The 14,470-nt window shown below is 44.7% G+C and overlaps 1 protein-coding gene across 1 annotated transcript; it reads left to right on the top strand.

The window, feature by feature from the left end:
* The first annotated feature begins 4,801 nt into the window (after positions 1 to 4,801).
* On the top strand, positions 4,802 to 13,052 carry NXT2 (nuclear transport factor 2 like export factor 2). Its single transcript, XM_070951900.1, has 4 exons — positions 4,802 to 4,920; positions 9,995 to 10,081; positions 10,694 to 10,838; positions 12,247 to 13,052. Exons 1-4 carry the CDS (start codon positions 4,906 to 4,908, stop codon positions 12,423 to 12,425), a joined length of 426 nt encoding a protein of 141 aa, XP_070808001.1. The 5' UTR covers positions 4,802 to 4,905; the 3' UTR covers positions 12,426 to 13,052.
* The last annotated feature ends 1,418 nt before the right edge of the window (positions 13,053 to 14,470 follow it).

Raw genomic sequence — 14,470 nt, 5'->3', positions numbered from 1 at the left:
GTTGAAGTCTACCACTTTTCAGGTTGCTGGGTTGAGAAACACCGCCTTAGAAGGCATCTATCTATCTATCTCAGCATCTTTAAGATATGTGATCCTCAATTTCCAGAATTCTCTAGCCAGTAATTCAAACTTTCCAGAACAATCTCGACCTACTCTGGAGTGATTGTAACTTCCCTAACAAAGGAAATAGTAGCTAAGTTTGATCTAATGCAGTGTTGGCAAAACGTTTTGGCACCGAGCAGATGATATTCTGGTTTCTGGTGCGCCATCTGGTCTTCCGGTTACTGGTGCGCATGCACATATGAAGACCAGCGGTGCACATGTGCTGGCTCCGTCTTGCCTTTTGGGGATCTTCGCGCCTCCCTGCCTGCCCCTCTGGTCCCCATCAGGGTGGTGGGACATCCCCACTGAAACCCGGTTCCGCAGCCCCGGACAGGGAAAGTTGGGTAGGGAATGTCACCTCTCCTTCCCGGCCTCGGAGGTAAGGGGCATTGGCGTTCCCGGAGCTTGGCTTGGGGGGCCAGCAGGCAGGAGAGCTTTGCCCCAACTCTGGCTGGGATGAAGCACACACTCCCAGCTCACCACTGAGAACAACCAGCAGTGCCCCCCCTCTTATCCCTCGGTGACTCCTTCCCACTTCCCGACTGGCCTGGCACGCCTTTTACCCCTCGCTGGAGTCTCCATGCTGCGCTCTCTTCTGGACAGCTCGTCTCCCCAATGGCAGCTCCTCCTCCTCTTCTTCCTGGCTACTCCAGCATCCCGGCCAGAAGCGGCAGTGCGAGAACCGTCACTGCCCCCTCACCCCTCGTGGTGGCAGGAGCAGCGGGTGGGGCGGGTGGCCACCCACCCACCCAGCAAATGCTGTCCCGCTGCCCCGTGCGCCCGAGCTGGCCAGGCACTCCGGACCGCAGACATGCATCGCTGCTGCAGGCTGGGGGGGCTGGGGCCGCGCAAGAAGCCCACTCGGGCAGGGAGTGGCCCCGGGCCGCCTGTCCTGGCTGGCAGCTCTGCTCCCCTTGCTTTCCAGGTTACGGTGCACCAGCCAGCTGGTCTTCACACACCCAAAAGCACCAGTAACTGAAAGAGCATCGCCCAACACGCACCGGGAAGATGATTTTCCAGTTTCCAGTGCGGGCACCTACACTGGCCAGCTAGGCTTCACACACGCATGCACGCCAGAAACCACAAGACCAGGCAACTGCTCTTTCAGTTTCTGGTGCTCCTGCACGCGTGAAGACCATGATGGCCAGCGCACTGGAACCCGGAAGAGCAATGGGTGATGGCTCACGTGCCCGGAGGGATGGCTCTGCGTGCCATAGGTTCGCCATCACAGGTCTAATGGTTAAAGCATCAGGCTACAAAGTGGGAGGCTGTGAGTCTTAGAAATGAAAAATGACTGGGTGATTTGGGACCAATCACCAGGTGATGGTGAGTTCTAATCCCACTTCAGGCATAAAAGGCAGCTGGGTGATTTTAGGCCAATCACAAGGAGACGGTGAGTTCTAGTTCCATCTTAGCTATGAGAATTAACTGGGTGACCTTGGGCCAGTCTATCTCTCTCATGCCAACTCACCTCACAGAGTTGTTGTTGTGTGGAAATAGGGAGGAGGAAGGTATGTTGTCACCTTGAGTTATTTGTAAAAATAAGAAAGGCAGGATACAAATAAATAATCTATTGGCTCAGTCCATTATCCTACAGGAGGTAATCAAATGTACTTCATGATCATCAATGGACTTGCAACTTTTTAAGCAGCCCTGATCCTCTCATACTGAGGCTCCTCAGAGTTTAGGGCAGTTATTTAAGTGCCTTGACAGCCTAAAATGTTGCCTGCCTTCCTGTTTAAGGCAGATGGATTCAGTTGGTCTTAGAATGAAATTTAGCTATTTTTCTCTGATGTTTTGCACTTTAACGCATCTGTCTGGCTCTGGCCTGAGTAAAAATAAGGAATCCATGGTCATCTTCCTATTACACATTTCAGAGTCCTTAGCCAATCTGACTAATAAGAAAGCATGCTGGGAATTATAGTTTAACTGTACCTGGAGGACCAGAGTTGTTGTAATATTAGTAATAGTGATCATAAGAAGCCAATGATATCAAATAATTCATAGATTATTTCCTGCAAATCAAATCACAATTAAAGGATCAAGAATAAGAGGTGGGTAACTTCAGCAACAAAGGACTGGAAAGCAAACAGCTCTGTAAATGATCTCCTTGGATCTCCTTATCAAGTTACCTCAAGCTTGATCACTTCTGCTCCTGTTCCTTTTAATTAGGTAGTTTTGAATTTCAACATAATCATATTCAACTAGCTTCACTTTGGCCAAATCTGTTATTCTCCACAATAATTACTGTGGTTTAAGCTAAAATGGATCACTTTGAGCAATTATCGTTCATTAAGAGCAAGACTGCTCCCCCTGCAGGCTTTTGTAAAGCAGAAATAGAAAAGTGTACCATAAAATAAGGAAAGGGTGAAAATATTTTTTAAGTTTTAAAAAAGGAAAGATGCAAGCGTATTTTAATTTCTATAGGCAAATGGTACACATTTTCTGTTATAGCAATTGTACATAACACTGCATGTTTATTTTATATTATGATGAAAGGGTAAATGGAAATTTCCATGTCTATAGCAGAATTTAGGTCTCTCAGTGTGGAATTTTTTTTAAGAACAAACAGGGACTTTCACATAGAAGGTATTGTTTGAATTACTCAGAGCACTGAGTGCTAAAAAAACAAGTTACTTGAGGTAGCCCCGTATCTGTATATCTGGATTTCAGTTTCACGTAAATCAAAATGCAGGTGGTCAGCTTATATTTTAGCCTTATACCTTGAAGCACTGGAAAGAATGGAAACATTCTGCAGAAGTGCAAGTTTGCAACTGAAGTCCTGGTTAGATAAATATGAACTCATAAACGTGCGTTTTAGGTCTTACTAAAAGAAAGAAAAAAACAAGACGGAAATCTTGCATTTATGCTGCTTTGTCAAATGATATAGAACAGCGATTCTCAACCTGGGGGTCGTGACCCCTTTGGGGGTCGAACGGCCATTTCACAGGGGTCGCCAAAGCCTTCTCTCGCCCCCCCCCCATGTCTTCACTCACCCTCATCCTCTTCCTGTTGGATCGCTTACGTTTTTTGCCCTATCTTATCACCATGGTGAAGAGAAGCAGTTGTGAAATGAGCGACATGGTTGTTAGGAATGCTGCACGGGCATAAATGTGAGGATGGTCAAAAGTGCGAGGATCTGTCAGAAATGACTTTTTTCAAGCCCCTGAGTAGTCCCTATACACATAGCAATTGGCCACCCGGTCACATGACCAGCTAGCCATGCCCACCCAGTCACATGACCTCCAAGCCACGCCCACAAAATTAGCCATGCCCACAGAACCGATAGTAAAAAATTTTAGAACCCATCCCTGGTTGGGGGTCACCACAACATGAGGAACTGTATTAATGGGTCGCGGCATTAGGAAGGTTGAGAATCACTGATATAGAACATCCTAACATGTCCAATTTTTTACCATGCAAAAATATTCCTACATCTTCTTTAGACGAAAGGATTTTACACTGTCAATCCTTCCATCTCACTTCAAGTCCTTCCTCATTTAGTGACCATTTGAAATTACAACAGCACTGAAAAGTTACCAGTCCTCACACTTACAGCTGTCACAGCATCGGCTGGTCATATGTTCAGAATTTGGCTACTTGACAACCAGCTTGTATTTATGAAAATTGCAGCTTCCTGGGATCACGTGATCACCATCTGCACAAGCAAAGTAAATTATGTAAGGTCCTGCCTCTACTCCCCAATCAAGAAAGTACAGACTCTTGAGACAGCAGCATTTCAAAAGGAACCTTTTATTGAAAGCCGCCAGACAATTCCGTTAGGATAAAGTGGTTAGAAACCCCTCCTCTCAGTTTGATGTTGAATGAGCCAATCTACAGATGTGAAGATGTTGTGGAAACAGTCATCCTGAGAAAGAGGTAAGGGGTCGTTCAATGCTTCATGTACAGAGCTTTGAACCTATTGCGCAATATACAATGTCTCTGGCTAACCCTGAAAAGTTGTGTTGGTCTTATTAAATCCACAACACATACATGCTATATATACATATACGCGTATACATATATATATACATACATACATACATACATACATACATACATATATATGTAACAATATGTGTGTGTGTGTAAGAAATATAGATAGATAGATAGATAGATAGATAGATAGATAGATAGATAGATAGATAGATAGATGCACACACATTCTTTTGAGAACGGACATTAGAATTTCATTTTCTTAATGCGTGAAAAAGTTACAATAAAGCTTCGCCTTCATTCATGATAAAGCTCATTTCATCTTATCTCAATAAGCTCTGAAGTACACGCCCTTCCAACTGGGCCCATCCCTGGCCCGGCCCTCCTCGAGTTGCGGGGCAAACCCAGAGGCTGCAGGGGGCGCCCTTCCATCCTTCCCAGTGTTGGGAAAAGGGCGAGCCCGCCTCCATAGCGGAAGTCGCCGTGATCATAAGGCCCGCCAGGAGTTCCAAGCGTTGCCGCTCTAGGTTTCGCCACTCTATGGTGGTGGAACCGCTTCCTTCCGTCAGAAGCCAGCAGATTCCGTATTCGGATCGGTTCGCTCGTTGTTCGCCGGATCTTGCGCAGAATTGCTGAACCGTGGCTCCGGTCTCTGCGCCGAGGATGTTTCCATCCACCTGCGCGTTCGAAGCCGGGCCGGAACTGTCGGAGTGGGCACCTGTGGTTCACCGGAAGGCGTTGGGAGACGCACCGGAAGGAAAAACGGGCCGGGCGGGATTCGTTGTGGGAGCTTCTCCCGCTTGACCTGAGAGCCGCTCGGTTTTGGACGGCGCTTGTGGGCGGCCGCCCGGGGGAGACGCCGCCGGCATGTCCGCCTTCGTGGTAAGAGAAGCCGGGGCGCCGGACTACGAGCCCCATCTTCCCCGAGGGGGGGGCGGCGGCGGAGGATGGGGCTCCTGGTCCGAAGCAGGTGGGGGAGCGAGAAGGCCGGGAGGAGCGAAATTGGGATTTTAGTGTTGAAATGTGTAATATTTTATGTGACTCCCAAAGGTGCTTTTTTTCCAAGTAACGGCTGGACTTTCTGGTTTTTGTTTGAAGACGTTTCGCTTCTCATCCCAGAAGCTTCTGAGGCTCCGTGTCAATTCCTTGGGCCAGCCTCCACATATTATATTATTTTATTATTTTTATTTATTATTATTGTTTATTATTATTATTTATTTATTATATTTCTATACCGCCTTTCTCCCGTAGGACTCAAGGCGGTGTACAGTCAAGAAAAATATAGACACACAAACATCATAAAATTGCTAATTAAAATTATTACTTAGTTTGGTCAATTAAATAAAACCCAGAATTAGATAACATTATTATAACATTATTAACACATATTCTCAGTATAGATTTCTTTTTCTTTTTTTCTCTTATTAGATTTTATTTTAAGTAATTTTTAAAAAAAAAAAACAGAATTGTTTTCTTACAAAAAAATAAAAGATATATTTAAAACATTTAAAAGATATATTTAAAACATAAAAAACAAAAGATATATTTAAAAAAACTTTTATGAAGTCATGTATTTTTTTTCCAGCAAAAAAGTTAAGTTGCATTTATTATTTATTTATTTATTTATTTATTTATTTATTTATTTATTTATTAATTAATTAATTAAATTTATATGCCGTCCTATTCCCGAGGGACTCAGGGCGGTGAACAGCGAAAGATAAAAAATACATGTAATACAAACGTTAAAAAAAAAAAACCAATTAAAATATACTAAACACTCTGGTCCTAGATAATTCAAGACATCCCAGTTTAAAACAAAATCAAAAGCAATATAAAGGGAAAGTTAGGCCAGGCCGGCCTGCTGAAACAGGAATGTTTTGAGGGCACAGCGGAAAGTGCGCAGATCCGGGATCTTCTGTATCTCTGGGGGGAGCTTGTTCCAGATGGTGGGTGCCCTCACAGAAAAGGCTCTCCCCCTGGGGGCCGCCAGTCGACACTGTTTGGCTGACGGCACCCGGAGGAGCCCCTCTCTATGGGAGCGTACTGGGCGGTGAGAGGCTATTGGTGGCAGAAGGCGGTCTCGTAAATACCCCGGTCCTAAGCCATGGGGCGCTCTAAAAGTGGTAACCAAGACCTTGAATTTAAGAAGGTTCACGAGTCAAGGAAGGAAGGAAGGCTTTAGAGCAGTGTTTCTCAACCTCGGTAGCTTGAAGTCCACCCATCTTCAAGCTACCGAGGTTGAGAAACACTGCTTTAGAGGTACAGGAAAGTGACTTTTGATACACCCTATACAGGATTCAATTCAGTCATCAATGTCCCATTTAGGCTCTACAGCTTTCCTGTTTATGTGGTCTTTAGGTGTGAATTAAATTAGGATTGGATATATTGTAGGCTGCCTGGAATCTTTTTTATAGATGGGCAGCCTCAACAATCCCGCTAATAAGTGAGTAGGGACCCTAGTCAGAGAGATGACAGTTCCAATTCCTTCTCAGTTGTGGAGTTGTCTTTGGGTAGCTTTTCACACGCATGCAAGTAGAGATGCAAACACATGTTTCCCAAAGGTTTACATGACACCTGAAGCCAAATGGGCTCGACAAGTTAGATCAGTGGTTCTCAACCTGTGGGTCAGGACCCCTTTGGGGTCGAACGACCCTTTCACAGGGGTCGCCTAAGACCATCGGAAAACAAATATTTTCAATGGTTTTAGGAATAATTTTATGGTTGGGGGTCACCACAACATGAGGAACTGTATTAAAGGGTTGCAGCATTAGGAAGGTTGAGACCCACTGAGTTAGATGAATCCAAGAGGGCGTTATAAACCTGGGGGGGGGGGTGTACTGAGCCACAAAATTATGGTGAGTTCAGAAAATGATGGAATTATATAATAATGTTGGATTTTGTGTGAAAAGAACCAGAATGTTTTTCTGCTACTTTTATATGGTTCTGGAGCTAAAAATGAAGGGGGAAACTGTTGAAATTGTCAATATTTAAATTGCAGTTTTTCTTTTCATTGAGAGGTAATGTAGTAAAGAAGCAGGAGAGAGGAAAGTGGATTGTATTTAAAAAAGGATACCAAAAACAGTTCATAATGTGAGGAATGTAATTGGTTACTTCTCATCCATGTTAAACTTTCAGTTTTTGTTAAGGGTTTCAGCAGGTGGCAGCACCTGGCTAACTTTCAGCAGATTCAACAGTTTAAAAAGACTGCCTCACAAGTGGCTAGAAGGGACACTGCCAGGGAATCCATTTGCTTTGACCAAGCAATGTCTATAATAAACTATGGCAGTGATGGTGAACTGTTTTGGCGTTGCGTGCCCAAAGTCCAAGCGAGCTCGCGCGTGCCAGCACCCATAATGCAATGCACACCCCATTTGTGCATGCGCACATGACCCTCCCCTCCAGGCATGCACTGCACATGTGCTCCCCTGTGCCTGCGCCCCCACTTTTTCCAAGGGTGCCAGTGCACCTCTTAGAGGACAACCAGATACCGGACCATTCCCTGGCGAGATAGCCAGCTCTGAACACATAGCCTTGCCTGGGCTCCTCCCCACTGGGTGTCGGGTGCCGGGCTTCCTGGCAAGCCCCCTGCAGCAACGTGAGAACCGCCGCCCCCAGGGGCGAAGAGGTGGCGGCGACAAGGATGGGCGAGCCAGGGCTTCCCTGTCTCCCCGCATGACTGGGCTTCTGGCGTGTCCCCAGGCCTCTGGGGAGGGATTGGAGCCTGCCGCCGCCCTGCTGGCTGCTCCTGCCACTGACAAGGAAGCAGCAGCATGAGAACGGGTGAGGGCGAGGGGGTGGTGGCGGCAAGGATGGGCGAGCCGGGGCTGCCCTGTCTCCCCGCACGAGCAGGCTTCTGGCGTGGCCCAAGGCCTCAGAGGGGGGATTGAAGCCTTGGCACACCCATCCTTTCTGCTGCCACCCAATTGTCCCCACTGCTGGCGCTTTTCACACTACCGCCCCTCTCAGTGGCAGGAGCAGTGCGGCAGCAGGCTTCAATCCCTCCCCCGGAGGCCTGAAATACAATGCACTTTTTTGGCCTCCGCACGCCCCATTTTTGGATTTGGAGAGGAAAGAGTTTTCGGGTGGCAGCACTGGGATCCTCTCCCCAAATCAAAAAAGTGCATTGCGTTTCAGGCGGCGGATCTGGCCAGGAGGAAAGAAAAGGTGAGTCTGCTGAGGAGGAGGAGGAAGGCGCACGGCTCTGCTTTGTGCACCGGAGAACCGGGGAGGAAAGCGTTTTCGGGTGGATTCGGGGAGGGGATTGCAGCGCTGCTGCCCGAAAATACTTTCCTCTGTGGTTCTCTGGTACACATTGCAGAACCACACACCTTCCTCCTCCTTCTCTGCAGACTCACCTTTTCTTTCCTCCTGGCAGATCTGCTGCCTGAAACACAATGTGCTTTCTCGTGCGGAGAGACAGGGAAGCCCCGGCTCGCCCATCCTTGCCGGTGCCTCCCCCTCGCCCCTGGGGGTGACACTTCTCACGTTGCCACTTCCCTGGCAGTGGCAGGAGCATCCAGCAGGGCAGAGATGGAGGTGGCAGGCCGTTTGCGTTGGCTAAGAGGCAGTGGCGGCTCCTGCCAGCCTCACACTCCGGACAGCGTCCAGCCATACCTGGTCTCCCCCTGCGGCAGCCCATGTGGATCCCAGGCAGCACAGCTTTAGAGCCTTTCTTCGCAGTGGCAGTGACGGTGATGAGGCAGGCGGGCACAGGGGAGCGACTGGCGGTAGCGCTCCTGGCTGGCAAGGGGTGGATGTCCCAGGGCTGCATGCGGGTGACGACGCATGGCCGGTGCACACCCACACTAAGAGCGCGCCTTCAGCTGGCAGCTGCCACACACATGAAGGCCAACGGATCATTGCATGCCCATGCGCACCAGTAACCAGCAGTCTAGCTGGCCATTGTGCATGCGTGCCCCGGAAAGCTAGAAGAGGAATGGGCAACGCCGTGCGGTCTAGGCGACATGGCTCTGCGTGCCACTTCCAGCACACGTGCCATAGGATCGCCATCACGGAACTATGGTGACCTCATACTAACCTTATTGGTAGGAGTTATAATTCTCTCCCCACCAACACCCACTTTGGAGTACATGATGGAAATTCAGAAACATCCCAGGAGATGATTGCAAAGCACTTCTATATTTTCAGAAATGTAGGAATGCAGTCTAGTTGCATTGAAAACAGTGTTGCCTTGATGGTTCAGCAATTGTTTAAGGTCACCCTCACCATTAAGAATCACCCAGAAAACCCCATTAAGAATCACCCAGAAAATTCATTGTGTTGCAATCATTTAATTTTGTGTTGTTTGATTTTTTTTATTGATTATATGCCATCAAATTGGTGTAAATTTTCAGCGCCCACATAATTAGGTTTTCTCCATGATGTGTCCCTAATCAAGTCTTCCAAAGGTGTGTTCATTGCAACTGTACCTGAGTCAATTCCACCTGCTGCTGATTGTCTTCTTCCCTTTCCTTCCACCTTTCCCAGCATGAGAACCAGCTCCAGACAACTACATGATGTGCCCAGAATTTGACTCTGGTTATTGTACTGATAATGTACTTTTTACTGGTTTTAATATGCCAATATATTAAATTTTTGTTTTTTACAGGATTGTGAAATGGGAGTTTTCTCTCTCTCAGTAGCAAAAAACAAGGTCACAGTCTGTACCAGATTTAGTTTGTTGGATCATTTGGAACCCATTTTAGGATCTAGATAATTTCCAGGACAGTTGGAATGTCCTTTTTTTGGCAAGAGAGCAGCCTGTTTTGGCTGTTTTGGTTAGTAAGTGATGGGGCTTCTGTACCCATGAGAGTCAAATTGACATAAAGGCCACATGTCCTCTGACCGTTAAACGTGGGTCTGGCAGCACTTGGCAGAGTAGAATTGCTAAATCTGACCAGCATATTATTGATGTTCCTTGAGGATAATTTCATTTAACTATGTGGGTTTATTTTAGGACTTCAAAACCTATGTGGATCAAGCATGTAGAGCAGCGGAAGAATTTGCAAACATTTATTATGAAACCATGGATAAAAGAAGACGGGTATGTAGATTTCTAGTAGCTATTTTGTTAGTTAAGAATGTATGGTTTTATATATTTTTATCTTTCCTTTATTACTTTTAGAAATACTTCACTGTTTAAAGTCAACTAGGACTCAACTAGAGCCAGTCTGATGTAGTGGTTAAGGCATTAGGTTAGAAACGGGGGGAGTAGTAGTAATTGTAGTCCCACCTTGGGCACTAAGTCAGCTGGGTGACTTGGACCAGTCACTTTCTCTCAACCCTAAGAAGGAGACAATTGCAAAACCTTGCCAAGAAAAATGCAGAGACTTGGCCAAGCCATCTCTTAAGAATTGGTTAGAGTGTCCTAGGTTCTCTTTTCACTGGACATGTTCTGAAGTTGAAACAACCTGTTCTAATTTAGAAATATTTTGCACACTTCCTATCTTTAGTTTCATGGTTCTTATCTATTAGTTTATTGGGAGCAGATATTTAACTGAGTGGAGTTTTCCCAGAGAACCTCATTAAAAATTATTTGAATGTAAAAAAAAAAAAACATGACTGTAAGACAAAAGTAGATTTTTCAGTAAGGGTTTGCAAGTGGAAAGGGCAAATCCTGCTGGCATATCACCTAATGTTTTCTAATGTTCTGCAGGTATTAACCAGGCTGTACACTGATGATGCAACTCTAGTTTGGAATGGGAATGCTATATCTGGCCAAGAAGGCCTTGCTAAATTCTTTGAGATGTTACCATCTAGTGACTTCCAAGTGAACACGTTTGATTGCCAGCCTGTTCATGGTAAGATAACTTAAGAAGTGCCACTATCCACAAAGTTATTAATATGCAGTGGCACAGGGGTGAAATGTAAAATTTGTTACTACCAGTTCTGTGGGCGTGGCTTGGTAGTGGGAAATAATGTGACTGGGTGGGCCTGGCCAACTTTAAAAAAAAAAAAAAAACTTTTCAAAGCATTTTTTCTAATGCTTTGAAAAGCCTCTGCCGAGAGGCTTTTTTAAAAATGCTCTCTTCAGCCAAGAAGTTGCAGAAAAAAATGCTTTGAAAAGCCTCTGACGATCCCAGCTGAGCTGCGCGATCATTTTTTTTTTACTTTTAAAAGCATTTTTTTGTCGAGGTTGTAGAAAAAATGCTTTTAAAAGTAAAAAAAAAAAAAGCCTCTGATGATTGTGCGGCTCAGCTGGGCATGGGGGGGGGGGGCAGAGATTTTTGCTACTGGTTCTCCGAACCACCCACCATTGCTACTGGATCGGGAGATCCGGTCCGAACCGGGAGCATTTCACCCCTGCAGTGGCATTGGTAATCTTTTCCATGGTGTGAAGGACAAACAGCTCTACTCTGAAATGCAATTAAAATATTTGAATTTGTATAGCTAGGAGTTACTTATTCTTTTAGATTTTAGAAAGTAGCATAGTAGACTAGCATCCTGCTTAGTCCTTTTGAACAAAACCTCCAATTCTGCATTTAGCTCCAACTGAGAAATGAACTTTCTCATAGCACCCAGAGTCTCCTGGCAGGGTGAGACAAATGGCATATAAATTAAATAAGTGTTTGTCCACAGTGGAAATCCTTTTTTCCTCAGTTTGCCTGAAGGTTGACAGCATGTGGTTTGAATTATTGGTTCTCAAGAATATGTCACAAAATGCTAGCGGTTGCAGAACAGAATAGCTGGCTCCAATGTACTTTGATGGGTTTGAAAGAAAGAGGCAGGGGATACCAGCAGCATCTGTGGGTGGCTGTGCATTTTTTAAAAAGGCAGGAGATTGGGTAGGTGCATCACTATGTACGCTGCTATGCTCAGATGAATAATGTGATAAATAAAGCTGCTGAATTTTCTTCTAAGTAGGTAGGGTAAAGATAAAGGAGTCCCTGCAGATTTTACTCCGCTGGCCATTGCCAACTATAGGGGCAAGTGATCATCTGTGTTTCAAGGCCATTGGGCCAACATTTCCGTGGTCATGTGACCAGCATGATATCACGCAGCCCTGTTGCCTTCCCACCGAAGTGGTGCCTATTTATCTACTCGCATTTGCATGCATTTGAACTGCTAAATAGATTACTTCTAAGTACTGGGAAAGAATTAGAATGAGACAAGAATTAAAATCTTTCTTAGAAATGTCCATGCTTGTGTTTAAAAGTAGACTTCTGAGGAGCAATTGTGTTTTAGCATCCTTTTCTTTCCTTTCTCAAGAGCAAGCGACTCAAAATCAGACTACTGTTCTTGTCGTGACCTGTGGGACTGTCAAATTTGATGGGAACAAGCCACAGTACTTCAACCAGAACTTCTTGCTAACAGAACAGACCACAAATAACAACACAGTCTGGAAAGTCATGAGTGATTGTCTCCGTTTCCAAGAAAGCCCTCATTAGTGAGAGGAGCAAAATGTTTTCTTCTGGATTTGGGGATGATCCTGTTGAGCATGGAAATTCACCCGTGTCTCCACACCTCTTTGTACGTTTCACAGTTATAGCATATGTTGTTTTTAATGAAAGAACTTCCTTGCTTTCAAGGTTTCATTAGGCCGCATCGCAGCCAAGTTTAACTATACTGATTACATCTTTAAGTGACAGTGGAATCATTTTTATAAGCCACCTGTGCACTTTCCGACTTTAACAGATTTCAGATTTAACACATTACGGACCCTTCTCCTCCTTGAATATTTTGGGAGAAATGCTATTAGGCACAAGTTTTGTTTACTTCGATGAGAATTAAAATGATGGTGGAAGGACAAAGATTGTATCTGTGATTCATGAGCTCTTCTGGAATTTGTGGGCCTTGCTAAAACAAGTACAAGAATTTTGCTGCAGGTTGGATGAAACATGAGCGTGTGGCTGATTTATTCCTGTGGAATTTCCCTATGTGTTTATGCTGTTTTTATACGTGTTTGCATTTTTCACTTATTCCATAGCAGTAATTGCTTCATATTTCAGTATTCGGAGAAAAAAATGATTTTATTAAAGGGAAATCCATCTAGTGGAATTTTTTTGTTCTCTAAATTGTTCTTCATTTGTCATTTTTCACAGTGAAAAATCAGAACGTTTCTGAGCATATATAAATTTAATGGAATTGAAAATACCCCACTTTACTCTGTTCAATCTTGCATTTGTTCCCCAGTTTTTCCAATCTGTAGGGAAAGTGCCCAGTACCTGTTTTACTGCTTTCCCATGCCACAGCATTGTTTATGACCAAATCCAATCTTGGATTTGAATCTTGGTCATGGTTGTCCCAAATGTGGCTTTTCAACTGGACTTTTTTTTCTCCTAGAAAATGCCAGAATCTTCTTCAGCTCTCTTTGAAAACGGGACAATCTTGTTAAGAGATTCCTACATAATGTTTTGAAATGTCAAACATCTGTTCTCCCCCTTTTTCTGTGCCACAAATTTGAATGGTAAGAAGCATTACAGGAAGAAAATTAACACTGAAAACTTTCCACTAAAATCTGATAGGCATCTGTGATTTGATCATCCAAGACTCTTCTTTCATGCCTATGTACAAGTAGCCCTCGACTTACAACCATTCATTGGGCAACTATCCAAAGTTACAAGAGCACTGAAAAAAGCAATTTATGACCAGTCTTCGCATTTATGACCTCTGCAGCATCCATCCCTATCGTCACATGTTTGAAATTCGGGCACTTGGCAACTGGGATGTATTTGCATCAGTTATAGTATCCCAAGATCATGTGATTGTCATCTGTGATCTTCCCAGCCAAATTCCAACAAAGCGAATGGGGGAATCCAGATTCGCTACAACTGCATGATTCACTTAACTGGTGTTTACTTAGCAACTGTAGCAAAAAAAGGCTGTATGAGCGCAACTCACTTAACAACCATCTTGCTTAGCAATGGAAATTCTGGTCCCAGTGTGGTCGTAAGTCAAGGACTACCTGTAGTGCAAAGATCACACTGAGAGATAAGGTCCAGATTGTTTTGTTGATTGACAATATGCCGGTGGGTCTTATTCAGATGCACTGGTGCTTTTCTGAAGAGGATGTGGATGATGGACTGTTTCCATGGCACTTATGAATGTGCAATTTTAAGGTGCCTTTTCCCAAAATGCAGTTCTGAATTAATCTGATAAGTGCCATAGAAACAAGTTTCACCTAAGACTATGAACTGTTCATAGTTACAGTATAGTTAAAAAAAGGACCTACCTTTATATTCCTTCCAAATCAACAGAATCTTGGAAAGTTATTATTTAAAGGGGCTTGGTACTCTGCCCAACCAGTGAGTAATTCACCAAAAACAAAAGGGAGTGGAATCAAATTTAGTGTGGGAGGAAAGCCAAACAAAAGGAAAGTCCCAGTCTGAAACTGGTAGAGGGGGCTATACAGGAAGTAAATCCACAGGGCCTCTCTTTAGAGTGGGCTATTTGTGCAGCAGCTTGGAATGCTGCTGGCTGCTTATTCTAAGCC

This window comes from Pituophis catenifer, unplaced genomic scaffold (genome assembly GCF_029215685.1).
Source record: "Pituophis catenifer annectens isolate HBS135680 unplaced genomic scaffold, rPitCat1.0.hap2 SCAF_11, whole genome shotgun sequence".
Lineage (NCBI taxonomy): Eukaryota > Metazoa > Chordata > Lepidosauria > Squamata > Colubridae > Pituophis > Pituophis catenifer.
Note: the sequence above shows the minus strand (reverse complement) of the source record. Positions and strands in the feature narration are given on the sequence as shown.

What these genes read in the sequence shown, in the direction of transcription:
- NXT2 (XM_070951900.1), top strand. An exon ending in CCATGGATAAAAGAAGACGG is followed by an intron (nt 10,082 to 10,693) that starts GTATGTAGATTT and finishes AATGTTCTGCAG; the next exon opens with GTATTAACCAGGCTGTACAC. An exon ending in TGATTGCCAGCCTGTTCATG is followed by an intron (nt 10,839 to 12,246) that starts GTAAGATAACTT and finishes TCCTTTCTCAAG; the next exon opens with AGCAAGCGACTCAAAATCAG.